At 40.8% G+C, this 27,439-nt stretch overlaps 1 protein-coding gene and 1 long non-coding RNA gene across 6 annotated transcripts in view; one reads left to right on the top strand and one right to left on the bottom strand.

Annotated features, from left to right (window-relative positions):
- CPVL (carboxypeptidase vitellogenic like) overlaps window positions 1-27,439 on the top strand; it is a 148,196-nt gene that overhangs the window by 77,823 nt on the left and 42,934 nt on the right. For all 5 annotated transcript variants that reach the window (XM_082471975.1, XM_082471976.1, XM_082471972.1 and 2 more), the window contains one exon: window positions 7,583-7,765. In XM_082471975.1, the coding sequence (XP_082328101.1) occupies window positions 7,583-7,765 (183 nt within the window). The remainder of the gene's footprint in view (window positions 1-7,582; window positions 7,766-27,439) is intronic.
- The window catches only part of LOC309665569, a 61,549-nt gene continuing 53,152 nt past the window's right edge, over window positions 19,043-27,439 (bottom strand). The window contains exon 14 of the long non-coding RNA XR_014266497.1: window positions 19,043-22,137. This is a non-coding gene — a long non-coding RNA (uncharacterized lncRNA). The remainder of the gene's footprint in view (window positions 22,138-27,439) is intronic.

Here is a 27,439-nt window from a genome sequence, read left to right as displayed (position 1 = left end):
TTGGGAGGCTGAGCCAGGGCTGGAGCTCAAGACTCCTGTCTGCAAGTGTCATATGACTTTTATAAGCCCCTGCCATTTGTTTTATGAAATTGATGACCTAGTGCAGTTACGTTAGAACTCTTGCCATCCTAAGAGTTATTCTGACTCTTACCTCCTAAATCACAATTGAAATCCACAGGTAACATCTCATTTGGAAATTGTGGAGCTATTTGAATAGCTATGTTGAATTATTCAAATGCAATAATAGTAATAGCTAGTGTTAACTGAACACTTACTGTGTGCCTGGGACACAAAGAGCTTACATGCATTATATTATGTAATTCTCCCATTGACCCTCTCTCATATATGTTTCTCTTCTATCCATTTTACAGATGAGGAAACTGACCTCTAGACAGGCTATGTAACTTAATCAAGATAATCCTGCTAGTAAGTGGCAGAGCTAGGTTCAAACCCAGCTACAGAGCCTGTGCTCTTAACTATAAACATGTATCCTTCATTCCAAAGAGTCATACTTACATTTAAGTTTGCTCCTTGCATGTGTAATTACAAAGAATAAACCACCTGTTCAGTGTATTCTCTGGGCGGGGGGCAGTGGGGGGAGCGGAATACACTGCGCAGTGTGGAAGAGGGGTTAGAAGCACACACTTTGGACTCAGGCAGATCTGAACTTGAATCTCTGTTACCAGCTGGCTCACCTCCCTGCATCTCTGTCCCTTTGTTCCTAAAATGGCATAAATAACACTTGCCTTCTGGGGGTGTTGTGAAATCATGGATGTAAAATGCTTAGCAGAGTGCCTGCAACATAATAAGAACAATGAGAGAGTTCTGCTATTCCAAAATGTCCTTTTAAAAGCTATACTCTTTTTTTTTTTTTTTTTTTTTTTTATTTATTTATGGCTGTGTTGGGTCTTCGTTTCTGTGCGAGGGCTTTCTCTAGTTGTGGCAAGCGGGGGCCACTCTTCATCGCGGTGCGCGGGCCTCTCACTATCGCGGCCTCTCTTGTTGCGGAGTACAGGCTCCAGACGCGCAGACTCAGTAATTATGGCTCACGGGCCCAGTTGCTCCGCGGCATGTGGGATCTTCCCAGACCAGGGCTCAAACCCATGTCCCCTGCATTGGCAGGCAGATTCTCAACCACTGCGCCACCAGGGAAGCCCTAAAAGCTATACTCTTAACCATACTTTTCTAGCATTTAGGTATGGGGAAATTTCTTGGGATGCTTCAAAATTACAAGTTCCTTTTAAAGGGTAATTTATAGACTTATGGCTCTGAGTACCAAGAAAAGACTGCTGAGACACCATGCCCAATGTGTGTAAAATTAGTCAGGAAAGGCATGTTATTTCATGCATTTGAGTACATAGAGTTCAGGTTTACCCTGGCTGCATTCCCTCCTACTGTCGGCCTTTGTCTAAAAGAGTGAGATTGACAACCAAGTATTTGACACAGAAAGACCATCTGCGTATTTTGAAGGTTTATTCTAGAAGAAGTTCTTTGTTGAGTCAGTCTTCCAAGTCATTATCACATTATCAACCTACTTGAAAAGGAGGAGGACTATATTTACCTAACTAACTCCCCCAATTTGTATCCAGTGCTGTGCTTAGAACCCTGTTCATATTTCCTCGTTAATTCTCACTACAGTGAGATGTAGGTCTTGCATCTACATGTCCAGGAAAGGCAACCACAACTCATGGAGGTTAAACCACGTGTCCAAGAATTCCCAGTTACTGCATGCTGGGGCATGTGAGGCACTGGTCCAATGGTGTATGAGTTTGGATTTCATGCTTTTAGCAACAGCAGCAATTGTGGTTACTTGAAGCATGAAAAGAACTGGTCAGAAGACAGGATAGGTCACAGAATTCATGGACAAACTGAAGAACTAGAGTGAGGAAAGATAGGGACCAGGGAAAACTCTGGGGATCCAGGTAGCAAAACTAATGGGCAGACTCATCGGGGAACCCTGTGTCATTCTGTCCACAATCCAAATTCTAGGGAGAGAGCATTTGAGTGCCCTAGCTTAGGTCACATGCTCACCCCTTGCATAGAGGAGGAAGAACACTGATCGCCAGCCTCCACTAGGGCTGTATCCATTGAGGGAATGGGAATACAGTCACCAGGGGAAGGGGGAGTGGACCTGGGCCAAACAAAACGGCAATCACTCTACAGCGTTACAGAAAGCCTTTAAAGAGCGCAATTGCCTATACTCTACAAGTGTCCATACGTCTTATGGGGTGTCAGGCACTGTGCAAGGGCTGCAGTGGAGTGAGGGCTAAGAGAGCTCTGTTCTTCAGGAGCTGATGCTGTTCCCCAGCTGCTCAGTCAGGGCCAGTCCCTCTAACAGAAGTGAGGCATCTCTTGCCAGCTGAGTAATGTCCTTGCACACATCCTGGTCCATAGAGCCAAAGTGAGGAATGAGGGATGTCTCCAGAGTTGGACAAACAGATGAGATTGTTTCTGAACCAGACATGTGAACTATGTCTCCTTCTCCACCAACTCTCTGTTTCCTAAGGCTTGGAGTAGCACTTAAACATGTAGCTGTGGAGAGTCAGTAAATGCTTGTTGTTTGCAGGAATTTAGCTCCTTTCTTAAGGCGTTTTTTTTGTTTGTGTTTTGATTTTCTTTCTTTCTTTCTTTTTTTTTAAACATCTTTATTGGAGTATAATTGCTTTACAATGGTGTGTTAGTTTCTGCTTTATAACAAAGTGAATCAGTTATACATATACATATATCCCCATATCTCTTCCCTCTTGCATCTCCCTCCCTCCCACCCTCCCTATCCCACCCCTCTAGGTGGTCACAAAGCACCAAGCTGATCTCCCTGTGCTATGCGGTTGCTTCCCACTAGCTATCTATTTTACTTTTAGTAGTGTATATATGTGCATGCCACTCTCTCACCTTGTCACAGCTTACCCTTCCCCCTCCCCATATCCTCAAGTCCATTCTCTAGTAGGTCTGTGTCTTTATTCCCATCTTGCCACTAGGTTCTTCATGACCTTTTTTTTTTTTTTCCTTAGATTCCATATATATGTGTTAACATACTGTATTTGTTTTTCTCTTTCTGACTTACTTCACTCTGTATGACAGACTCTAACTCCATCCACCTCACTACAAATAACTCAATTTCGTTTCTTTTTATGGCTGAGTAATATTCCATTGTATATATGTGCCACATCTTCTTTATCCATTCATCCGAGGATGGACACTTAGGTTGCTTCCATGTCCTGGCCATTGTAAATAGAGCTGCAATGAACATTTTGGTACATGACTCTTTTTGAATTATGGTTTGCTCAGGGTATATGCCCAGTAGTGGGATTGCTGGGTCGTATGGTAGTTCTATTTTTAGTTTTTTAAGTAACCTCCTGTGGGATCTAGGATGCATTCTGACACCTCCCTGTGTCACGATTTCCTTTACAGTAAAGTGGAGGCGGGCCTTGTAATACTTCTCATCCCCACCCTGTGAAGCTGGATGTGAATAAAGCCATGTGTACATGAAAACACTTTGAAAAGTAAAGAACATTAAAAAAATGATTTTCTCATCTCTTCCTTTTGAAAAAAAAAAGAGAGAGAGAGAGATGCTCGTAATCCAAATCACCTAGTGCCATCTCTTGTAAATGCTTGAATTCTGGAATGAGTTTTTAAGATCATCTGTGATTGAACTAAAGTTATGCTGTTTACCTAGTTGTCATGAAAAAAAACTGAGAGCTGGTAATACTTGAGTTAGCACAAATTATTCCCGAATAAAGACCCATCATTTGCCAAATTGAGGTGTCCAACCTCTTAGTGTTATTGTTCTTTTTATTATTTTTTCGTTATGGAAGCATCCCAACATGCCCAAAAAACTTAGAAAATAGCCAAGTTAAAACAAATCGCCCATATTTTGACTACCTTAACTGCTAGTATTTTGATGTATTCTTTTCCCAAGTTTGAAGCATCCTTTTAAAATATAGTAATTATAGAGCATGAACAGTGGGATCATAGTTTTTCATTGATTTTTTTAATAAGTATTTTTCCATGTCTTCGCATCACCATCAATTTCAACAAACTAACCAGTCAGACCTCTAAGTAGTAAAAGAAAAGAAAATTCTCTAAAAGGAGTGCCTCTGCCCTTTAACTGAGGCCTCACAGCTGACCAGAAAGGAAAGTGAGGACACTGGTCGTTCAGGGATGCTGCCTGGTGTGTCCCTGGAAACCTACTCCAACCAGCGCTTTCCCTGCCCTTCGTTTTGTTAGAGTCACTCCTGACAAGGGAAGCGTAGCTAAAAGCTGCATTCACTTCTGTCTCCACCTCTCTGTCTTTACACCCTGTTGCTTAAAATACCAGCAAGCCTCAGGGGAAGGCTTGCCCCAGACTGTCCCAGTTTTAGCCTGCAAGCCCTGTATCCTGGGAAACTCCTCCGTCCAGGGCAAACCGGGACAGATCACCTCACCAGGAAGAAGTGGGCGAATGTGTGCAGATCCTTCGTAAGTGGCCAACCCGTTGCGGTTTAAGCCTTGTCCTGGAACTTCTCTGTCTCTCAGGATGTGGGTGGCCAACACGTGCCCTCCAGCTTCAGGACCACCCAGCCCTGTGCTACACCCACCTGGCTTCTCAGCTCACTGTCACCGGATCCTGGGATATCTCACCCACTCACCCAGCCCTGGAGGCACCCAACTGGGATATTCCTGTGGGGGCTGAAGAGAGTGAATGTGACATTTAGATAAAAATAGAAGCTCTGGAATTCTTATATTTAAGGCAGCCTTAAATGCCAGCTCTGAAATCACTTCGCTTGATCATTAATCTGATTTCTTTTTTTGTTGCATTTGACTTATGTGCCCTTTAGTAGTTAAAATTGTTTTCCTTGCTTTGCAAAGGAAGGATTTCCATTTGCCCCCAAAAGTAGGCTTTCTGCACATCACATGTGCAAAATTATGCAGTCCAGCCCTTCGCTGCCTCATTCTGGAGTGTTAGTATTCTTGTTTTTGATGTCTTGAAAAACAAGGGAAATGGCTCAGGCAGGGATGGGCTTCGTTTCAATTCATTTCAACAAACGTGTACCCTAATGCTGTACATATCAGCCTGTTTTTGCTGTAACCTGTGGATTTTGCTATCATCCCTCAAAGATGAAAATTCAAATCAGTTTCAAAATATCCTGATGATAGTAAGGTGACAATATCCTGATGACACTCAGAAAGATGCAAGCTTCATAGAGTAGCCACGAAGAAGAAAGATGGCTACGTACACTTGTGTGTGTGCTGGTTAATCAGCATCTTTTCACTGAATTCTAGAAGAATTACTTTATAGATGATTATCTTCGTTAATCAGCTATAATCAGGCCTTCCTAGAATGGTGAAGTATTTAAGCCTTGTTTCCTGGTACAGATCATGTGTAATTGTTTCCATACTGTTGGCAAAACAGCTGTAGGAGTTTTGCATGCGCCATAAGTACTCAAGGTCTTTGAGGCAATTTCTTTTTATAAACAATGCAAATTTTTATTGCTGTAGTTGAGTTTTTTAAAGAGGCTTTAAATCCGTCAGGATTTTCTGTAAGGGGGGTGGTTCTTCATAGGAGAGTGGAGGTGGTGATGATGACTGAGTAACATGAAAGACCCTGTGTTCCTGTAGGTGAGGCCCAGGGCTCTTTCATCTTAGGCTGAATCCTGGCCCACTGCTGCTTGAGGATTTGGAGTGTGTAAAAGTCCTGGGCTTTTTAATTATGTATAAGCCTTTTAAGAAGCCTGTACCAGGAGGGCACAGATGGAAACATGCAGTGAAACATTTTATATCCAGTTTGAGGATTCAACCGAAGGTCTTCACTTGAGTCAAACCAGAGCTTCCAAATAGATCAAAGGTAGCATGGAGTTGAAGAAAATCTCTTTGTTGGTGGTGGAGTGACAATACCTTATGAGAATCAACAAGTGTAAAAAATAGCCTAAGGGGAGTAGAAAACAAAGGGGAAAATTACTCAGATTTCCACCACCAAAATTAATCAACTCTATTCCTTTTTTTTAAAGTTTCATTCCATATATGTAAATCAGTATGTCAATTTTATATATCATAATTGGGATATATATTTGGCATTCAGCTTTCATACTTAACATTCTGTGATAAGCATTTTCCACATTGCTTCGTGGTTTAGTCCAACAGTTTATTTACTTATTTATTTTTACCAGGAAAAAAAAATTTTTTTATTTACAGAGAATAAATGAACCACAACTATTTTGTGAGAAAGCTGATGATGAACAAGTTTTTTTTAAATCAGAATTCTTCTTCTGGCATTATCGTCCACTGAGTTTGCACTTACACTATAAACAGATATAAGATGGACATAGTATATGAGGCAATAATTTTCAGACTTTATCAACAGGCAGTAAAGAGCACAGATCCAAAGAACAGGGAAATGCAGTGAGCCCCATAATGTGCACTTCTGGAATGAAAAATGGGATGAGGAACACAAGCTTAAGATAGCCATCTCCCTGAGTTCAGGAGAAAGAGGCTGGACTTAAGGAGAATGAGGTGACAACTTTGTAGTCCAACAGTTTAAATGGCTTTGCAGTATCCCATAGAATTTCTGTACCGTGGTTATTGAACCACTCACTAATATGGAACTTTTAGACTGTGTTCAAATTTGTCATTATAAAGTTTCAGTGAATATTGTTAAATAATTTTTTTTTTTATTTCTTTGGGCTTATTTTCATAGAGTTTATTCCACAAACTGGGATTAGTGGGACAAAGTGTCAACATGATAAAGTCTTTGCATTAAAAAGTGACGGTTGCTTTCCTGAAGAGTAATGCCATTCACACTGCCCCCAGTAGCTTTGCAACTTCAGCAGCATTGCATATTATCTGAATATCTTGAAAGCTGTTTGGGAAGAAAAGACAAGAGTTGCCTCAGAGTTTCTCGTACGGTACCCATCAACTTGGCTAAAAAAAAAATGTATCATAGGCATTTTGAAGGACATTCCTCATTTTTGACAAGTGGCTATCATATTTAAGAAAGGACGTCTTTGGAAGTGGCATAGCAGACATGGTTGCCTCCAACAAATAACAAATTTGAGGCACCTGCATCTATCTGTCTGCCTCAAAAAATTATAGTTGTCGCTGAAATGTAGGAGGGAAAAGCAACATGGATTAGCAGCAGCCACGAGGGAATGCCCAGCTTGCCAGCTGCTGCAGGGCCTGAAAAGTGAAGATAATCAAATGCAGGCTTCGTGACAATCCTAGTGTGTACCATTCCTTAGCTCCACCGAACTGTAACCACAGTCTTCTTCCTTAACATAGCCATACATCCAAGTAAAACCTATATTGCTGGGTAATACAGCACAAATGCTTTTGCAACAAGAGAGATGTATGCAGATTCCTATGAAGAATCAAACTTTTGGAAGAATGCAGTGGTTGAGACAAGGCTTGAGTTTATTTCAGGTTGTTGGTATATGTAGCCAACTGGAAGAAAGTGACCCTACTGAGTTCCTGGGTTGGCGTCTCTGAGCAGCGCCCCAGAGCCGCTAACATTCCCTTTTCTCTCTTGTGTGCACTATCTGTACCTAGATACATTGACTGGCTTCCCCTGCTGAATCCTGCATTTGCCCACGGCTCAATTTCGTTTCAGGTTCTAATCTACAACGGCCAACTGGACATCATCGTGGCCGCTCCCCTGACAGAGCGCTCCTTGATGGCCATGAACTGGAAAGGATCCCAGGATTATAAGAAGGCAGAAAGAAAAGTTTGGAAGGTCCTTAAATCTGATCCTGAAGTGGCTGGTTATGTACGGCAAGTGGATAGCTTCTATCAGGTATGAAAATGCTTCCCGGCACGCAGGTGTAAGAATGGGATGATGAGATTGAAATGAAAGCCCGAATACCCGTAAGACATGGTCAGCCTTAAGCAAAGTCATACAACTACCAAAAGGTGTCTTCTGTTGCCCTCCTTTCCACAGGGAAGGGTGGTCTGAGTTCATATTAAAGTACAAATACTCAATGTTTAAGACAAAAGTTGACAGACACAAGTGTAGGTATGATTTAAGAGATAAGGTGACAATTAAAAAGATTAAAAAAAGATAATACTCAACCCCAAAAGGTGAATCATTAATGAGAGAATTAGTCTATTTTGGGAACAAAAGAGAGCATGAACAAATTACATGAGGAAGGTTCAATGTAATCTCCTCTGGCAAACCTATGATCACATTCACGTATTACACATGGAGCCCCAGGACAAAATCTATCTGATGCCCTAGTGTGACCTCTCCTTTAGGGGTCAGATGTTACTCTGGCCAAGCCTGTCCACTGCTCCTCCAGTTTGCAGGTCTCAGCTCCTGGAAGATGAATAGGTCTTCCTTAAATGTTTACACGATGATTACACTGTTTACCTCCAGAAAGTTTCTGGAGAAATTAAGAAAGCCCCTTAGTTTTGCTTAGTCTCAAGAGGAGAAATTTATTCTTCTAGACTTGATTTTATTTTTATGTGAGGCAACACTGGGACCTCAATTCTGTACCTCCAAGTATTTGGAAGAATAGCTTTCTAATGCTTGAGTTTTCCTTTAGGCAAATCCATGCTCCAAACAGAAATTAATCATAGGCATACTACTTTAAAAGTACTTTGCTTTGGGATTGTAAATGAGAGATCACAAAGTATTTTATCAGGGGTCACTGGGTTATCACCTGAATTACTCATTTATGTTTAAGAAAAATGATAGATCCAGCAGAAATTACGGGTATTCTAATGTGAAAAGGTACCCTTCCTACCCTACCCCGGTCATTCTAACCATTAAATAACATGAAATTTAACAGAAATTTAAATATTACACAAAATGTTAACTACCTTGGACAACGGAAACAGTTGAGAGACATATTTCTGAGCTCAAGTGAAGGTTAACTTGGAAAAGTTATAACGTTACAGTTTCTAAATCGAGATAAATTATACCAAAGAATTAACTACTGATGGAATGGCAAACTAAATGACTCAGAGCAGGAACAGTTCTGGCAGTATATATATGAAGTCTGAAAATGGGACAGGGAAGGACAGAAAGAAGTGTCTGTTTACATGCAGAGAGATCTCAAGAGAGGATGGAAAGTGCCTTGTCAGCCCCATCTGCTTTTGTAAATTTGAGCGATCTTGAATCTGGTATTGAGTTGGGGACCACAATAAATAGTTAACTCTGAAGACAGATTCCAAAATATTGAAATTCCTGGACAAGTGGAGGCTCTTGAGTGCAGAAAATAATCTGGACTTAATTTTGTTGTTTGTCTCTTTTTAAGTAACACAAGTTATATAGCAATTCAAATATTTTTTAAAAAGAGAAAAAGAAAAAATTAAACAATTTCAACATCTGAAATTACATTTTAATTGATTCGTATGTGCACAGGTACAGGTTTTTGCATAATTTTAACAGTGTAATATAAGGTCGATTCTACTTTGTTACTTAAAACAAAACTTACTGAGTTATAACATAATATGGAAAAGTGAACAAGTCACAAATATACAGGTAAATGAATTTTCACAAAGTGAACATACCCCTGTAACTGTTACCTAAATAAAGAAATAGTATAGAACCAGTGCCCCTCCCCCCCACCCCATAGTCACTACTCCCCTCCTCCCCAAGGTAACCACTGTCCTGACTTCTAATAGCCTAGATTACTTTTGCAAGTTTTTGAATTTTTATAAATGGACATATTCAGTATGTACTCTTTCCTGTGAGGTATGTTTGCTCAGCTTTGTGTTCATGAGATTTATTTATTCTCTTTTTATATGGTAATTTGGTACTTTTTTCTGATATGCTTAGAAATTTTCAGTTGAATGTCAGACATTGAACAGGTAAAATTATGGAGATAGTTTGAGTTTTTGGCTGATGATATTTACCTTCAAAGAGATTTTGCATTGCTTCTGTCAGGCAATTAGAATAGAGGCAAGCACCTTTATCAAGTCTGGAATTGAGTGACTTTAAATCTGTACTTTAGCTGGCCTATTTCCGTGGCCCTAAGTTGACGTTTGTGACATTAACCAGGGCCTTTACCGCTTGGCAGAGCATGAACGTCAGTATTTGTCTCCCAAAGCTCCATTCAAGTTTCCAGTCTCTTAAGTACCACTTTATGCTTGGTTTTGTAACCTCTTGGCCGCTGAATCAACTATTGCTTTGATGCGGACAGGGCCAGAGAATGCCAGACTCAGCTTGTTGCCCTCTCCTTCAGTTTGCAAGCCTGGCCCCTTGTAGTGGGCAGAATAATGGGCCCCAAAAGAGACCTTCCCCCTAATCTCTGGAACCTGTCAATATGTTGTATCATATGGAAAGAAGGAATTAAGGCTACATATGGAAATAAGGTTGTTAATCATCTGACCTAGAGATGGGGAAATTATTCTGGATTATCCAGATGGGCCAGTATAATCACAAAGATCCTTATGAGTGAATGAGGGAAGCAGAGAGGGTTTCAAAGAGGCAGTGTTGCTGGCTTTGAAGATAGAGGAAGGACCATGAGCTAAGGAATGCAGGCAGCCTCTAGAAACTAGAAATCACAGAGAAACGGATTCTCCCCTAGAGCCTCCAGAAGGAATGGAACCTTGCCAACATCTTAGTTAGCTTAGCCAACATCTTTAGTCCAGTGGGACCATTTCTGACTTCTGACCTCCAGAATTATAAAATAAGAAATTATTGTTGTTTTAAGGCACTTAAATTTGTGGTGGTTTGTTCCAGCAACAACAGGAAACTAATACACCCCTTATATCCTGGCTGCCTTGGGTGATCCTCAGGATTTTCAAGTGGGTGTGTTCTGTATTTTGTCCAGCTTTTCTAGTTTTTCTTAGTAGGAGGATTGAGAGCAACAAGTGTCTCTGCCAGTACAGGATGTGGCACTTGCTGTTTTGTTCTTTTAACATTATATCATACATATTTTCAAAGTTACAGTATAGATTCTTAACTTATTTTTAAGTAATACTCCATTGAATTGATAAAATTAATTTTCTTAATTACCCTCTTGTTGGCCACGTAAGGTTGTTTCCTTTTGTTGCTGTTATTATTATTATTAATTATAAGCTAATTTTCCAACTAATATCATGTGTGTCAGTAGTCCTGCTGATCTACATAAACTATGTAAATAAATCAGGCAAAAGACAGATTATGATTTTTTTGTGTGCAAAATAAATGAAAGAGAAGAGGCAAATAAAAGATCAGAGTTATAAGGGATGGGCTCATCTACCTATATTTAAGTTCAATAATGATAAAGATAGCTTTCATTTGTTGAACACTAAATATGTGCCAGCTGTTGTGATAGGTACTTCATGGATATTATCAGGGCAACCTCTGAAAATTATATAATATAGTTTCCATTTTACTTACATATGAGGAAACAGACTCTGAGAAGGTAAACAGTTAATCCAGAATCATCCAATGACAGCATTGGGATTCAAACTTTATTCAGTTTGTTTCCAGAGCCTGTGTGCCTATGTCTGTCAGATTGCCCCTGATATTTAATTGCCAGTAAAGTGGAGAATGTTAACTAAATAGAAGAGAAGAGAAACACTCAGGAAAAAAACTTGTTTATTTAATCTTTTCACATGTTTGAAAGACATTTGTTATGCGTTCCTTAGGGGCAGTATAAAAAAAAGATATTTATCAGTACTCATGAGGTTCTAAACTTACCTCCCATGATTAGAATACAGTAATACTTTGCCTGTGGCTAGAAATGAAGAAATATTAGTTTAATAATGAAATGCCCGCATTCTTTTATTTCTGACTGCATCCTCCCATTCACTGACTGGATGGTCAGACTGAATATGATAATAAAGTCTATTCTATCAAGGAGATTTTACTCAAAGGAGGGAAGAAATAAAGGCAGAAAATAAGCAAATATAGACACTCACAAATCAGATAATGCCAGAAAATAAAACTGGGTGATGTGAAAGAGCTGGTACAGGGACTACTTTGGATGGTGGATCCCAGAAGCCTCCCTGAAGAGGTGAGACAGTAGGACATGAAGCAGCCTCCATGTGCAGATGTGGGCCAGCGTTTCCATGCAGAGAATGTCTAAATGTGCCAAGGGGCAGAAATAAGCTGGATGTGTCTGAGGAAAGGAAGGAGGGCCAGTGGATCTGAGGGAGGAATAGGGAAAGAGAGGAAGCAAAGATGGAGGATTGGCTGTGGCCACATCATACGGGACCTGGTGGGTCAGGGTAGAGTTTGTACTCAGAAAGTTAATCACATCCCATAGACAGAGCTCTAAACTTCTTGCTCTGGTTTGAGATCCCTTCCAGTACAAATTCGGAGTATATTCATGCTATCCTCTTTGGTATCATGACCCTCTACACACACACTCTTAATTGAGTTCTTTTCTCCCACAAGGAAAAATTTGCTTGTAGACATCTTTCTGTTGGGGAGATTTTTTTTACCTCAACTACTGACTAGTTTAGGAATGATCATTGTTACTGAATAAAACTGTATACAGTATTAGGTTGTATGGGTATGTGTGTTTGTGTATGTGTGTTGTACATGCGTATACCGATAACATATGTAGAGACTATGTAACAGAGTGGTTAGAGACCACTATAGAGTGGCCTCTAATACTATAGTGGTCTCAATACTATAATAGGGTATTATAGTGGTCTCAATACTATGATAGAGTGTTCCAGTGGTCTCAATACTATGATAGAGTGTTCCAGTGGCCTCTAATACTATAATAGAGTGTTCCAGTGGCCTCCAATACTATAATAGAGTGTTCCAATGGCCTCCAATACTATAATAGAGTGTTCCAGTGGCCTCCAATACTATAATAGAGTGTTCCAGTGGCCTCCAATACTATAATAGAGTGTTCCAGTGTCCTCAGTACTATAATAGAGTGTTCCAGTGTCCTCAGTACTATAATAGAGTGTTCCAGTGGCCTCCAATACTATAATAGAGTGTTCCAGTGGCCTCCAATACTATAATAGAGTGTTCCAGTGGCCTCCAATACTATCATAGAGTGTTCCAGTGTCCTCAGCACTATAATAGAGTATTTGAGTCAGGAAGACCATGGTTTGCCTCCTTAATCTTCTGCTTTATAGCTATGTGACCTTGGGCAAGTTTTTCACCTCTCTATACCATGACTTCATCTCGTATAAAATAGGGGTAGTAATAATATCTACCTGTTATGGACTGAACTGTGTCTCCTTAACTTAGGATGTTGAAGACCTAACTTAGGATGTGTCTGTATTTGGAGATATGGCCTCTAAGGAGGTAATTAAGGTTAAATGAGGTCATAAGGGCAGGGCCCTGATTCTGTGGGATTACGAAGAGACCGCAGAGAGATCGCTTGCCCTCACTCTGTCTCTGCCGTGTGAGGACACAGCAAGAAGGCAGCCATCTGCAAGCCAGGAAGAGAGCCCTCACCAGACACCCAGTCAGCCAGCACCTTGATCTTGGACTTCCCAGATGCCAAAACTGTGAGAAATTTCTGTTGTTTAAGCCACTCAGTCTATCGTATCCTCATAGGATTATTGAGGGGATTCAATAAGCTAATTAGCCTAGAGCAGTCCCTGACGCATAGGAAACATTTGCTGCTATTATTGTTACCGTGGATCACTTATAAGAATATACACAGAAAAAAGGAAAATTATAAATGGTAAAAGTCAAGATCAGGGAAAATATCTGATTTTCCCTTAGAGGAAAGTTGGAATATTAGTATTCAGGCCATTAAGGGCAAACATGCATGCCGAGCTGCCAGGGAGCGATGGGCACGTCCTTAACCCCCTGTCCGCTGCACTGCTTTATGATGAGAATCCCACCAGGCACATTCAGCATGTCCTCCAGATCCTTTGATGGCTGCCTCAGCCACCTGTTATTCTATGTCGCCTGGACCTTCCTTGTGAAACGCTCCAGTGCCTGACATCACATGTGTCCTGCTCGGTGCTGTGCACAGAATGCCCAGCTTGGGAGGCGAGATTGGGGCTGCAGGGCAGCCTGGGCCGTAGAGGTGGGAAAAGGGATTGACCACCACTCAGAAACTTGTGGCAAATATCACACTGAGCCCGCTGACTCTTCTGGTGAATGCAAAACACATTGAGAGATGAAATGGCACTCCTCCGGCTGCCAAAAACCGGCTAACAAAAGAAGCGAGGCCCACATATGTTTGTGATAGAAGTGTTTTACCACACAGCGGCGAGGGATCTGCATTTTATGTAGGTGATTTTACAATGCTGGCAGCGCTCCTTCCCCTAATGCCTCAGCATAGGATTGGGGGTGGTGTGTGGAGATTGGGGGGGAGGGGCAGGGATGAAGGAGGGAAAGGAGCTCTGGTGTTCACAAAGGCATTCTCTGTGGATTAAGGATACTGTTCAGATGTCAGGCATCTGATAATGAAAGAAACGGGCCTCAACCATGGACTTGGCTTTTTAGCATTTGACACACAAAACAGAAGCATGTGTCTGTGTCTGCCAAAAAAGAAAACTCACTCTCTGCCAAACTCCGCAGCTCTTAATTTAAAAATCGAAACCAAAGTAGACTTGTCTCCGGATGGTTCCCTAAAATGTCCACTTAAAGGAATGACAGCTCTCCCAGGGGAGTGTCAAGGTACCGAGATGGGGAGCAGTTTCTCCGTCAAAGGAGGCCCAGGAAAACCAACCAGCTCCATCCAGCCTTCGGAGATCAGATGAAGAATGAGTGCTATTTGTTGCCCCTTGTTGGTCTGGCCTCCACAACCTGTGCCATTCTAAGACTTGGACCCTCCCTTGTTATATCATCTGTGAAGTCATAGGCTTTTCTGAGCCTCTGTTTGTTCATCTGTAAAATACAAGGTTTGAACTGAGTTATCTCTAAGATATCTTCAAAGAAAGATCTGAAGTATATTTTTCATTAATGTCCGGAGGGGCTCAGTTTGCAAGCAATGTAGAAGAGATAGCTGCCTTCAGAGTGTGATGTGTGTGTTTGTACGACTCAGAAGTGTTGCAGTCTAGATCAAAGGTCTAATCCTCTCTCTCCCCCTAGCTGGTGACAACCCATGTCCATCACTGTCAAGGCCACCCTGCTGCTCCTTTTGGGGTCTTTCTCTGCCTTTCTCCAAATGTCACAGTTGCTGTTCATGATCTGTTTTGATGTTGCCACTGCTTTTGAAATGCAGGACATTTTGTTCTTACATCACTGAATTGTCATTTCAACTCCAAAGACTTTTTGATGCCACATTTAATATAAAATTTAATCAGAATATAAAATTTTAATCAGAATAATAACACTGATAAATTTCTTTAAAAACATCTTTCTAGAAAAAAAAACTTCATGAAGCTAAATTTTCTTTAAAAAGCATTTTTTCTATCTTTATTTCAATGAAAATATTCTTACGGAGATTAATTATTTTCCATGTAAACATTAAAAGGAAGACTTGAGTCCCTGGTCAGTTTTCATTCCTATGCAATCATACTGGGTATAGCTTCTTCTACCATGAGTTTTGCATTGTTTCCAACAACTCTCTTTTCCTGATTGCAATTTGAGTCATCATTAATTTTATTTTATGTTTTCATTATCAATATCAGCTTAGGTTATTCAATAATTACAGGATGGATTATCTCCACCCTCTAGGTAGCATTTTCCAGTTGAAACAAATTTTAGATCTCATTTTCCAGGTGGGGAAACTGAAGCCCAGAGGTTAAGTGACTGTTCCAAAGTCTCCTCCCCATTTCATGTCTGAGCTGAGATTAGATTCCAGGCCCCCTGGCTTCCAGCCCAGAGGTTTTCTGCTTCACAAGGGCACCCACCTCTGGAATGATGGATTGGCAGTAGTAAACTAGTACAGTTAAAATTGGAGCCTGCATACACATCTGCCATAATTAAAGCAGGCCTGAGAAATAATGTGTTTCACTTCCAGTGTTAGCTCTTCAGTTACATGCATGTGCCCTTCTATAGACAGACAGAGTATAGGGATTTTTAAAAAGGTGCTAGAGCTCAGTAGATGGTGAGGCAAGGTTCATCCAGTGTTAAGAAAGGTTATAGCTTTACCTGGGAATTTCTGATGTTAGTCAAAGAACAGATGCTGAAATTGGCTAAAATGAACAGTGGAAACATGGTGGGCAGAGCCTCAGAATGAGAGCGTACAGGGCAGGGTACAGGTAGAGCACGCAGTCTGGTTTCTAATCTGGAGCCTAAAGGGTGAAAGCTGGGAGGGAAACTGGAAAGAGATCATGGGACCTTGATGGTAGGCAAAGGGGTGAGTGTTCCGTTGTTTAAGTAGTGGTGGGCCACTGAAGGGTTTTTTTTTCCAATTTTTTTTATTGTGATAAAATATACATCACAAAATTTGCCATCTTAACCATTTTAAAGTATACAGTTGAGCGGTACTAATGCATTCATAATGTTGTGCACCATCCATCTCCACAGTTCTTTTCCTCTTGTAAAGCTGAAACTCTGTAACTGAACACCAGCTCCCCATTCCCCCTTCCCTAGAGCCTGGCAACCACCGTTCTACCCCGTCTCTATGAATCTGATTACTCTAAGTATCTCATATAAGTGGAAGCATACAGTGTTTGTCGCCGTGGAAGATGTTTAAGCACATTTTCAAAGCTTTGGAAAGTTTAAAATGGCAGCAATAGGATGAATTCAGGGTAGAAAGAGGTCAGAGATGGAGGATCTCCAGGAAATAGAGAGTCATGTTAGGAGCTGTATTGGAAGAAGGTTCTCCATCTACTTCCTGAGACCACCTTCTTGATACTTGATTCTGAGGTCCTGAAATAGAGGAGACAAGCTCTGTCATGTCTAAGCTGTAAGGACTGATCCCTGTTTGAGACATGGTGTTTCCTGTGTAGTTAAACCAGCTTGAAAGCTAAGTATCCACAGGGAGCGCCTGGCATGCTGGTGTCATCCTGGTGCCCTCCTCAGGCAGCCACAGTGAGTCCCCCAGCCCCCAAAAGCACAAGCCCTGAGCCATGACTTAAGCTTTGACCTTGACCCAGGTTTGGCTTATGGAGTCCTCAGGACGGTGGTCTGCCACACTCTTCTCAGGGGCTTCTCCCTGAGTTTCCAACAGGAATCAGACCTTCTGTTAGGGGTTACATACATTGAAACCAAGGGAAGGAGCCCACCACCCTCAAAGCTTGACTGTTTTGGAGAGTCGTGACCAATGGGAGGCGGTCTGGGGTAATGAGAGGAAGGTGGACTGTGGAGTTAGACCAACCTATGTGAATTTCAGTTTTTGCTGCTTACCGGCTGTGGGCTGGTCGCTGGTGCATGGGGGTGTCAGGAAGGCCAAAGGAGACGCTAAGGATGGCTACCAATCCTTCAGCATTTGCAAGCCCTCAGGCCAGTGGTCTGCCACACACTCTCTTATCCACAATTTTATGGAATACTCATAGCTCCCCTGTAAATTATGTGATTGTATTTACTAATTTATAAATGTAGAAACAGAAGTTTCACCTGGAAAACTTGATTAAGGCTTCAAATAGTAATAGTATCTGAGATTTGACAGCCCACATCTTGCTCTTTCCCCGGCACCGCTGTGCTTTAAGTACCTGTGGGGGCCATGGATCGGGAAGGATGGAATATTCTGGTTGGCCACCGGACCAAGGCTACAAGTCTGCCCTTGGTGGTGATGGTGACAGAGGTGGGTAGAGTGTGGGTGGTGGCCAGTGTGTTTGGCAGTGCATCCCGTCCACATAGAAGAGGCTGTTTTCTAAAGAAAAGCAGAGTGCTTACAAGGAGTAGGAGGATGGGGAAAGCCTGGTGTGCAGACAGAAAACAGTGAACAACTACGGCTTCTTAACTGTGCTTTTCTAAAACTAACATCAACCATTTTGTTTCTTTGACTACACACAACTGAAAAATGGAGAAAAGAATAACCACAGTCCTTCGAGTGGAAGGGAAGTTCAGGCTAGGATTTCAACATGTCCACGGATAATCCACAGAGAGAATGACCGAGCTGGCCACCTGCCTCTCTTGAACTTTCTGATAATTCTTTTTTTTTTTTTAATTTAGAATTTTAAACATCTTAGGGAGTGTTAGAAACTATTTCCGAAGAAACCAACAGTTCCAGAAAGGTCTTCAGCAAGTCCTTGGTTGCACTGACAAAATCAGAGTAAGCAAAGAGCAATAAATGTAACTATTGCATTCAACTAGTTGATAGGGCATGAGAAGTTAAAACAATATTTAATGGAGGAAAGTAACTGTTAAACAGATTTGAGACAGTGATTACCAAATGCAGCTAATTCCTGGGAACATGTTTTGGCTTTGTTACAGAAATTGTTAAACAGAATCTTCATCTCTCTCCCAGGTCTGGATTTTTACCAAGAGGGATGGCCTGATTCATGGGTTCTTTGTCTCCATCTTCCAGACCTGGGGAAAGTTCTTCTGTCCACTTTTGGGAATCAGACTGTGGGCAGAAAATCAGACATAGCAATCAAAACATACCCCTTCCCTCAATATAAAACTTGCCATCAAGAGCTTCACGGATTCTCCAGAAGCAGGCATTGAGGCAAAGTTTGGAGTGCAAGATGTTTATTAGGGATTAACACCTGAGAAAGGAAGGGGTAGGAAGCAGAATTGGCAGAGGAGAAAACCAAACTATGATAGAGGCCTGACAAACCTTGGCCAACCTGCAAGGGAGCTCCAGAGAGAGTAGTTTCCATCAGAGCATCTTACATCAGACAAAAATGATCGGGCCTTTATACCCTCCGCCTCACTTAGTCACCAAATGTGGGATGCCCCGGGAAGGGCATCATTTTGGGGAAAGGCTGTGCTCTGCAGCTGAGGCAGACCCCGAAGGAGCTGGAAGCCGTCTGCTGACTGGACTTCCCACAGCTGGGCCGCAAGTCCATCCTTGAAAGGGGATCTGATGATGCATCTGTCTACCACAAAGGCCACGGAGACAATGCAGTTGCAAGCTCTCAGGGTTTGCGAGGGGGTGGGTGAATAGACAGCAGCAGGAGCTGGTGGTTTGCCTAAGGCCACATGGGGTATTGGTCTTCCTTTGTTTGTATAACATAAGCTTTCACTTGAGCTCTTAGTGTCATTATGTCTTCTATCTGCATTAGAAAGATGGATCCAGCCTTGTTTTTCAGTTCACATCAAGATTCCAAGATAGGAGCAACAGATCTTTCAGGGAAAAGAATCAAGAACTGTCAGGAAATATTTCCCTTTTTCAGTTATTTATTACAGAATAAGAAATCGCTCCAAAACGTACTGGCTTACCACAACAATAATTTATTATTTCTCACAATTATGTGGGTGGAATGGGCTCAGTAGAGCAGTTCTTCTGATTGGGGTAGGCCGAGGTTGCACACGCAGCTGCATTCAGCTGAGAGTTTGGCTAAAGCTGGGTAAGGTAGTCTCCTAGGGAATCTCCTGTCCTCCAGCGCTCTCTCCATATGACCTCTAACCATGTACTGTCCTGGTCTGGACTTCACAGCATAGCAGCAGGTCTCCCAAACTGAGAAGCAAAAGATGCCCGTCCTTTTAAGGCCAGGGTTCAAAAGCCCCAGACCGTTATTTCCATTGCATTCTCTTGGTCAAAGCAAATCACGGAGCAAGGCCAGATTCCTCCTGATGGCAAGAACGGCAAAGAATTCGGAACCATCCTTGTCCACTACATTTTCCCAAGCCATTGTGTCTCAACCCTTGCAAATATAGATTCCCAAGGCCTATTTCCAGATATTCTGACTTTACTGGTCTGGGGTAAGACCTGAGCATCAATATTTAAGCTTCTTAGGGAATTTAATATGCAGCTGGTTTGGGGGAACCCTAAACTGTGATGTCTTTTGTTCCTCTGTTGATAAGGAAATGGCTTCCATCTTGCAGGAATCCTGTGTGGCTTACGTTTGGATAAACTTCCGTCCTGATGCCTAAAGGGTGCTCTAAATCCTGACCTATTTTAGTTACTTACAGGCCAACCAGAAACCTGAGAACATAGATTTACTCTTAACAAACCAGCCATTGATCTGAAGCATCACATTTAGAAAAGTGTCCTCTAGTCAACAGTATTTACTGGTATGGCTCTGGTTCTCTGAAATCCTCAGCCAAAACCTTAAACTAAATTTTAAACCTCAGTTCCCTGCCATGCATTGTAGGTTTACAAGTGACCTTTGTTCTCTCAAAATACTGATAGACCATTGGTAATTTAGACTCGTAGAAGAACTCTTTTATTTACTCAAAACATTAGCTTCCTTTTCCCAGCAGCATTCTGTCCCATACTGAAATGATGTGATCCTCATGTGCAAAGTCTTCTGTTACTTTCCAACAAAGATACAACTAGATCAAGCAGGGTCTCCTGTAAACATCATTCAGAGGAGTTCTCAGCAAAGATGTTGCCCACCAGTCACAGTGTGTTTCTGGATATTAATTATTGATCAAGTACTATTGATATAATAGATGGATACAATTAGTTCCATGCCAAAGCAAAAATAAAAATGCAATGATTTAGACTGAAGCCTTATCAGGAGTAAACTTAGCACTTCCATTAGGTGATCGTTAGGTTATTTAATAGATTCCTAACCTGGGGTAAGGGTTTATGGTTAGGATTCAAGGGGTCAGTGAACTTAGAAGGGAAAAAAATTGCGTCTTTATTTTCACTAACCTCTAACTGAAACATCATTTCCTTCCATTATGAATGTAGGCAACAAACCACAGCAGTATTAGCAGTGCCTTTGGCTTTGTCACCGTAGAAAGCAGAGATATTTTCATATCAAACACAGATGCTGTTGCAAATAGCTAGGAACAATGCTTATGACCATCACTACATTAAATTTACAGGAGTTATCAGACCCACGGGTTGCTCTTCTGTATGTGTTCATATAGAAAGGTGTATGTTGATGTATCACAAATTCATGTTTAGCTGTTTTGATCATTTCAATATAATGGCTTCATTTGTAATCTATAATATATATGTATATATATTATGATATGTATCATAATATATATATGAGTGAATCATGTATTTAAAAACATTATTCTGAGAGGTATCTATAGGCTACATTAAACAGCCGTAGGGGTCCATGTCACACAAAAGACAAAGAACCCATGGATTAGACTATTTGAATTGTTGAAAATAATTCATAGACTCTCCCCAACCCAAACCATGGACCACCTTTGGTGACCTCAGATTGAGAAGTTATGAGCTTGAATTTTATTTATTTTTTATTACCTTGGCGATTCTCACTACTTCTATTATCACCATACTCAAGTGACATTATAGTTTAGGGATTAAGATAATGAATACTGTGTTAGACCTGGATTAGCTCCCAGCTCTACCACTTACTAGCTGTGTGACCTTGGGCAAGTTACTTAACCTCTCCAAGAGGTTCCTCATCTGTAAACTGGGGTTGATATGAATACCTACCTCTCTTGCAGAAGGATTCATTATTAGAATTAATTAAGATAATGCTCATTTATTACTTGACATTCTGTCTGGCATCTAGTAAGCATGTAATAAGTATTTATTTTATTGTCTTTGTTGACCTCTCCTAGCATGAATCTGTTTTCACAGGGCAAGTTGCTTCCCCCAACCCCATCTAACAGGGTCCTTAAGAGATACTATGTCTTAAAGGCTCAGATGATGAAATGGGCTGAGTATTATTCATCAGATAGACCTAGAAATACTGCAGTTGTATCCAGTTTTCCCTTCACCATAATAAGGAAACTGCCTTGATGAGAGATGGAAGAAGTAGAGGGGACTGGGGAGGAGTTCCATGTTTTGCTGCATGGCAGTCTAACAAAAGTATATGAAAATCACTAAATTGAGTGATGAGATGTTTCTAAAGCATTGAGTCCCTTCTAGTTTAACAATAGTCTGAAACATCCCTGTTGACAATAAATGAAGCACCCAGCCTTAATGCTTTTGTTCTGGGGTTTTTTTGGGGGGGTTTTTTGGTGTTTTTTTTTTTTTTTTCATTTGTACTGAGCTTCTAACATATAGAAACAGGGAAGAAGGGGAATATAGGAGCTTAGATTTAGAGAGTAAAAAATAATCTAGCAAAAACAAAAAATCCAAATGTTCGGCAACTTCTTGCTCTTCTGCTGTCCAGCATGGAGATGTGGGTGTTATTTTTGTTCCTCTATTTATTTTTTTATGCAGCAACTGGAGTCCCAAGGTTTCCATTCTGGCACCAGCTCTGTCTTCTTGGAGCTGCTTGCCAGAGGGGGACTTCCCACTTTTGCCTTTGTTTCCTTCAATTGCTTCTCTGTATCCTCCTCACTTACTGTTTTTAGACAAAGGGTCCATCTCATCACCCCTGTGTTGGGCAGAAGGAAAAAGCACAACAGAGAACATGTTAAATTTCTTAAAGATTCATTTTTGTGAGTTTGGCAGCATCAGTAGGTGGGTTTTTTCTTTTCTTTTGTAGTTGAAAATTGAATAATATCCAAAAATATGTAACATACTTGTGTAAGATAAAACAAACAATGATAAATGAATACTCTTGTGCTTACCAGTCACTTAGGAAATGCAGCATTACCAGCAGCCCATTCCCTTCCCTCACTGGCTCTGGAGGTAAACCACTGCCCTGGATTTTTTTATCACCCTTTTCCTTTTTTAAAAAAATTAATAGTTTTACTGCAGATATACATCTCCATAAATGATATTTTACTTTTCATGTTTAATTTTATACAAAAGGAATTATTCTGTATGATTTTGCAATATACTGTTGCTCTTCAATACTTTGAGATTCATCGTGTTGATACATGTAAAATTGTGCTTCGTTCTTTTACATTGCTGCATAGTATTCCATTGTGTGATTATATCATTTGTCCATTCCACTGCTGATGGGCATTTGGGTTGTTTCCAGCTTTTTGCTACTATAAATATTGCTGCTGTACACAACCTTGCAAATATCTCCTTGGGCCTGCATGCAAGACTTTCTCTAAGAATAATTCCTAGAGGTGGAATGGATGAGTTCACAGGGTTTGAGCATCTTCAACTTCTTTAGGTAATGCCAAACTGTTTTCCAAATTGATTGTATTCTTTCCAGTAATGTACAAGGGTTCTGGTTATTCCACTATCTCACCAGCTCTTGGACTTGTCTCCAGGCATCTTTCAGCTGGGCTTGTTAAGTGGAAGGGGGCACTTAATGTCCTTTCCCATGTCTAATATACATGGTCTGTCTTCTTTTTCTCTTGCTCTCTTTCCCATCTTCTTCTCTGGCTACCATCAATTGAAAGACTGTAGCATCCACACCCAGTGAAAGGGTGGAGTGGACATGTCATATCCAAGTCTTGGTACTGCTTTGGTTCTGTGGATGCACTTTTCTTTCTGGATGGCCTGGGCTGATGCTGGCTATCAAAATAACCAGCTTTAAAAAAATTAGAAATTTATTCCTTCAGCACCTTATCACTTCAGCTTACCAGCAGTGGCTCAGTATAAGAAGCAACTAATAAAATAGACATTTCAACTTAAGCCTGGATTTGCAGGCAAGGCCTAGACCACAGGGAGAAGAACCTGAATCTTTTTTCCAACACAGCACAAATCCCCTCACTTCCATCACTTTTCCATTGAAACGACAAGGAAGTGAAGTTTTTTAGCCAGTCGCTTTGCTGTGAGTCTTACCAGAAAATTAAGAAGAATAGTAATTGGCAAATAGTACTCACCCAGTTCTTTAGCTAGCCTTTCTCACATCTGCTTTATAGTATCCTTCTCACTGACCTGATTTACTCACTTCCTAGTGCTTGACACAGAAACCACAAAGAACTACTTAAAAAGAAAAACACTGATTTTATACAAACCAATAAAAAACGTACAGCATTTTGGGGGACATAAAAAAACAATGGCTACCCTACATTATAAATTCTAAAATGAAACAGTTTTTGCCTTGTGGTGTTTTAAGAAAAGGCACAAATTTTAAAAGATGCTATTCAAGAACACTCTGAATATGTGTTTTTAAGTTGTTTAAACTTTTTCCCTTTTACAATAGCCTCATTAACTGGTCTTAACTAGTCTCCTTTCTCTCCAACCTACCCTTCTCTCTGTGCTTTTTCCAAAATGCAAGTCCGATCCTGTTTTTCCTTGTTTAAAATCCCTCACTAACTACCTGATACCTGAAGAATGAAGTCTGAACTCTTTACATAAGAGAGTAAAGATGTTTGATCTGGCCTCTGCTTCCTTCCCCAACCTGGACTCTCACTCTCCCTCCTTCTTAACTAGAATCCTGAAAAACAAAACAAAACACCTTATAATTCCCCAAGCACACCTTACTATTCTGTCAGCCAATAATTCCCATGGATTCCCTCTGCTTTTCTTATAAGGCCCTTCCTACTCCTCTGACTGCCTGGAAAACCCCCATTTGCCTTTCAGAGCTAAGCTCCAGCATCACCTCTAGGAAGCCCTTCTCCCAGAATTCCTCCTTCTCTGCATCTCTTTCTATGTACATCTCCTGTTGCATGTACCACACTGGGTTTTCATTTGCCTCTTCAATTGCCTTCCTCCTCTATTTGACATTGAGCTCCTTGAGGACAGGAATAATGTACGATTTATGATTGTAGCAAACCCCTTAGCACAGTTCCTGGCACTCAGTAAATGTTCAGCGAATTAGAATTAAAATCAAATTGTCCCCTACCTTATGCCCACACCCCTCTCATTTGTGTGTATATTCAAATACTACAATTCTCAAGGAATGCAACAGTTGCTCACCATTTGTACACACCAGAATGTCTTCTAGGAAATAGACTAGACATGCTGAGATGATGAATAGTTCAAAACAATGCCCATCAAACGAAAGGATGCATTGTTTATGTCCACTGAAGACTATTTCCTTTCTGTGTTACATAAGAGAAAAAAGGAGAAATATTCTGGGAAAAAAATTTATGGAAGGGGTTGTAGAAGTTTCATTATCTCAGTGGCTGACTAGTGTATCCTCTCCTTTAAAATAAATTGAATTCTCGGTATTTGAGGGTTTTTTTTCCCTTTTCTTAAAAAAACATACAGCTCGCTTCTTGAAAACAAAGGCAATAATAAACAATAGCAACTTCCAATTTTACTCTGATTATTTGCCAAGAGTCCTCTTAGTTCATGTGGTTCTATTTCATTAGAGAGGACTGATTAGCTTAAAAAGAAGGCTACTAAATTAAGCTACCCAAATATGCACTTAGTTAATACTCAGAGGGCTAATTTATTGTATTATTTAAAATATAAATTGGATAGCAGATCTAGTTGCTGAGGTATAGCAGCTCAGCAATGATGCATAATTTTCTCTTAGCTATTGAGTGGTTTTCAATAATCTATTGAAATTTAACAGAGAACCATTTCATGAGAAGTGAATAAATACTAAGAAGGCTAACATTTAAAGTATTATCTGCACATGGAGAACAGGTTTTAAAAATTAATGTTATTTGAGGAATAAAGAGGAATGGGGGTTTGCCTTTTAAACAATAACTTTTCGTTGTTTCAATTTGAAGCATAACCAGATTTACAAAGTTGCTTGTGGGAATAGTAAATGGAGCCAAAAAACAAACAAGGTAGAGCGTGGAGTTGGGTAGAGAAATGGGCAGCATGAAGGAACAAACTAAAGTTGTGTTGCAGTATTGCTACGTTGTCAGCTGGACTAAGGGCATTATTTTTGCCTTGCGCTCTTTGGTTTAGCAGTAAAGACAGTGTGCCTTGTTCTGTTTCAACAAATGGCATCATTGAAAATGTTGCACCATTCGCCATATTTTGTCTTCTAAACTCCCGGAACCTGGGGGCATTTGCGGGTCTGGGGTCCCCTTAAGCTGTGGGTCAGCAACACAGTTGAATGTAGATACCCTCTGTGGTCAGGAGTGGCCCCAAAAAGACCACGTTTGGAGTGTCTTAGGGGCTCTGATACACAGAAGGATCCTGACAACTTGGTGGTGTGGTCTTGAAACTATTACTGCCAGTAATACTAGAACTCAGTGGGAACAGGCAGGAATGGAAGCAGGCAACAGGACCTTCTTACCTTCCTGCAAATATTTGAAACCCAGCCCATCTGATATCCTGCGCCAAGGTTTCAGAGAAGATAATTTACCCATTTGAATGGATATTTCTTTGATTTATTTTGGGAAAGAGGAAGAATGCCTTAATGTCTCATGTTTCCCCAGGAACATCAAAATGTCAGAGAACCAGTGGTCTGAGAGTAAACCAGCTTGGGAGGGAGGGGAGCCACTGATCTGTAGCGTTTGCCAATCTCCATGGTGTAAATACTCCCACCATGGCTGATTTCAGGCTACCAACATGATGTCACCAAATGTGGAGTGGGGCAGCCACGTGCATAATCCAATCTCCTAAACCAGTGGGAAAGAACTCCAGCACACCACTGCTGGGGCTAGCCTACACTACTGTTTGCAGGAAGCAAAATTTTGGCAAGTTGGCTGGCTCTTGTTTCCATGTTACCCAGAAGACAGTGAGTCAGGATCTAAGTCCTCACAACACTCCTGGCAGAGAGCATTTGCTGCTATAACCTCTGCCCTCTCCTCCCCATTCTCATTCTCTCTTCCCAAAGAAAACTACAAATGTGGATCATAAAGCTAGATATTGAGTAAGGGTAATTAATGAACTGGATTGTGCTTTTTATCCTCTTGTGGATATCTAATATAAAAACTGCACATGGAGGGAGTAAAGTTTTGATTACTTTTTAATTGCATGAAACCCTATGTTGTAAAGTGGGTTCTTAAAAGGGAAAAAAGACACAACAGCTTTTTGCCATTCTGCTGAGACAAGTAAGGTCTTGCTTGATTGACATTTCTGTGTGGGGAGAAGAGGGTGTTTGGCATTGCATGAGGTGAAAGAGGGTGGAAAGAATGGGATGGATCCTGGTGTTGGCAGGCTTAAGGGATACAATTCACTCTAGACAGTTAAGCCTATTGACAGAGGTTTGATTTCTTATTTAAGTTGCTTTCTTACTTTAACTGGAACATTCTTTCCCATGGGAAGGAAAGATTCATAGCACGGAAATAAAAGAAGCCTGGAAGAGAAATATTTCCCCTCCTAAAGAAAATATTATAATCTATCTTTCCCCTCCTAAAGAAAATATTATAATCTATCTTCTGAAAAAGTGTAGTAATGAAGTTTACAGTTCCTAGTAACTTCTAATCTTTCTCTGCTCTTAAAGGAAAAACATATTCCTTTGACCATAAAAATTCAGATAATAATAGTATGATGACCTTTGGTTGAGTGCTTATTATTTGTCTGTATGATACGTGGTGCAAGCTTAATACACATCTGTGGACCAAGTGCCATGTAACATTTTATATGCATTATTTCTATGAATTCTCACAGAAAGTTAAATATTCTTAGCATGACTAACCATTCCAGATCGCCTGGCACTTTTTCAGTGTTAGCACTAAAAGTTTTATGTTCGCAGTAACTCCTCAGTCCTGGGCAAACTGGGACAACTGGTCACCCTAATTCTTATCTCCATTTTACAGATGGGAAAATAGAGTTAGTTAAGTCATTGTGCCCAAGTCACGGAGCTGGGTTCCAACCCAGATCTGCTAAATCCTGAGTCCCTGCCTTTAAGCTTTTATTGTTGTTCTTAATAGAGTGGGGTTGGTTTGACCCATGCTATTATTGTGTCATAATCAAAAGTG

The sequence above is a fragment of the Balaenoptera physalus genome (assembly GCF_965194825.1).
Source record: "Balaenoptera physalus genome assembly, chromosome: 8".
Classification (NCBI taxonomy): Eukaryota; Metazoa; Chordata; class Mammalia; order Artiodactyla; family Balaenopteridae; genus Balaenoptera; species Balaenoptera physalus.
Note: the sequence above shows the minus strand (reverse complement) of the source record. Positions and strands in the feature narration are given on the sequence as shown.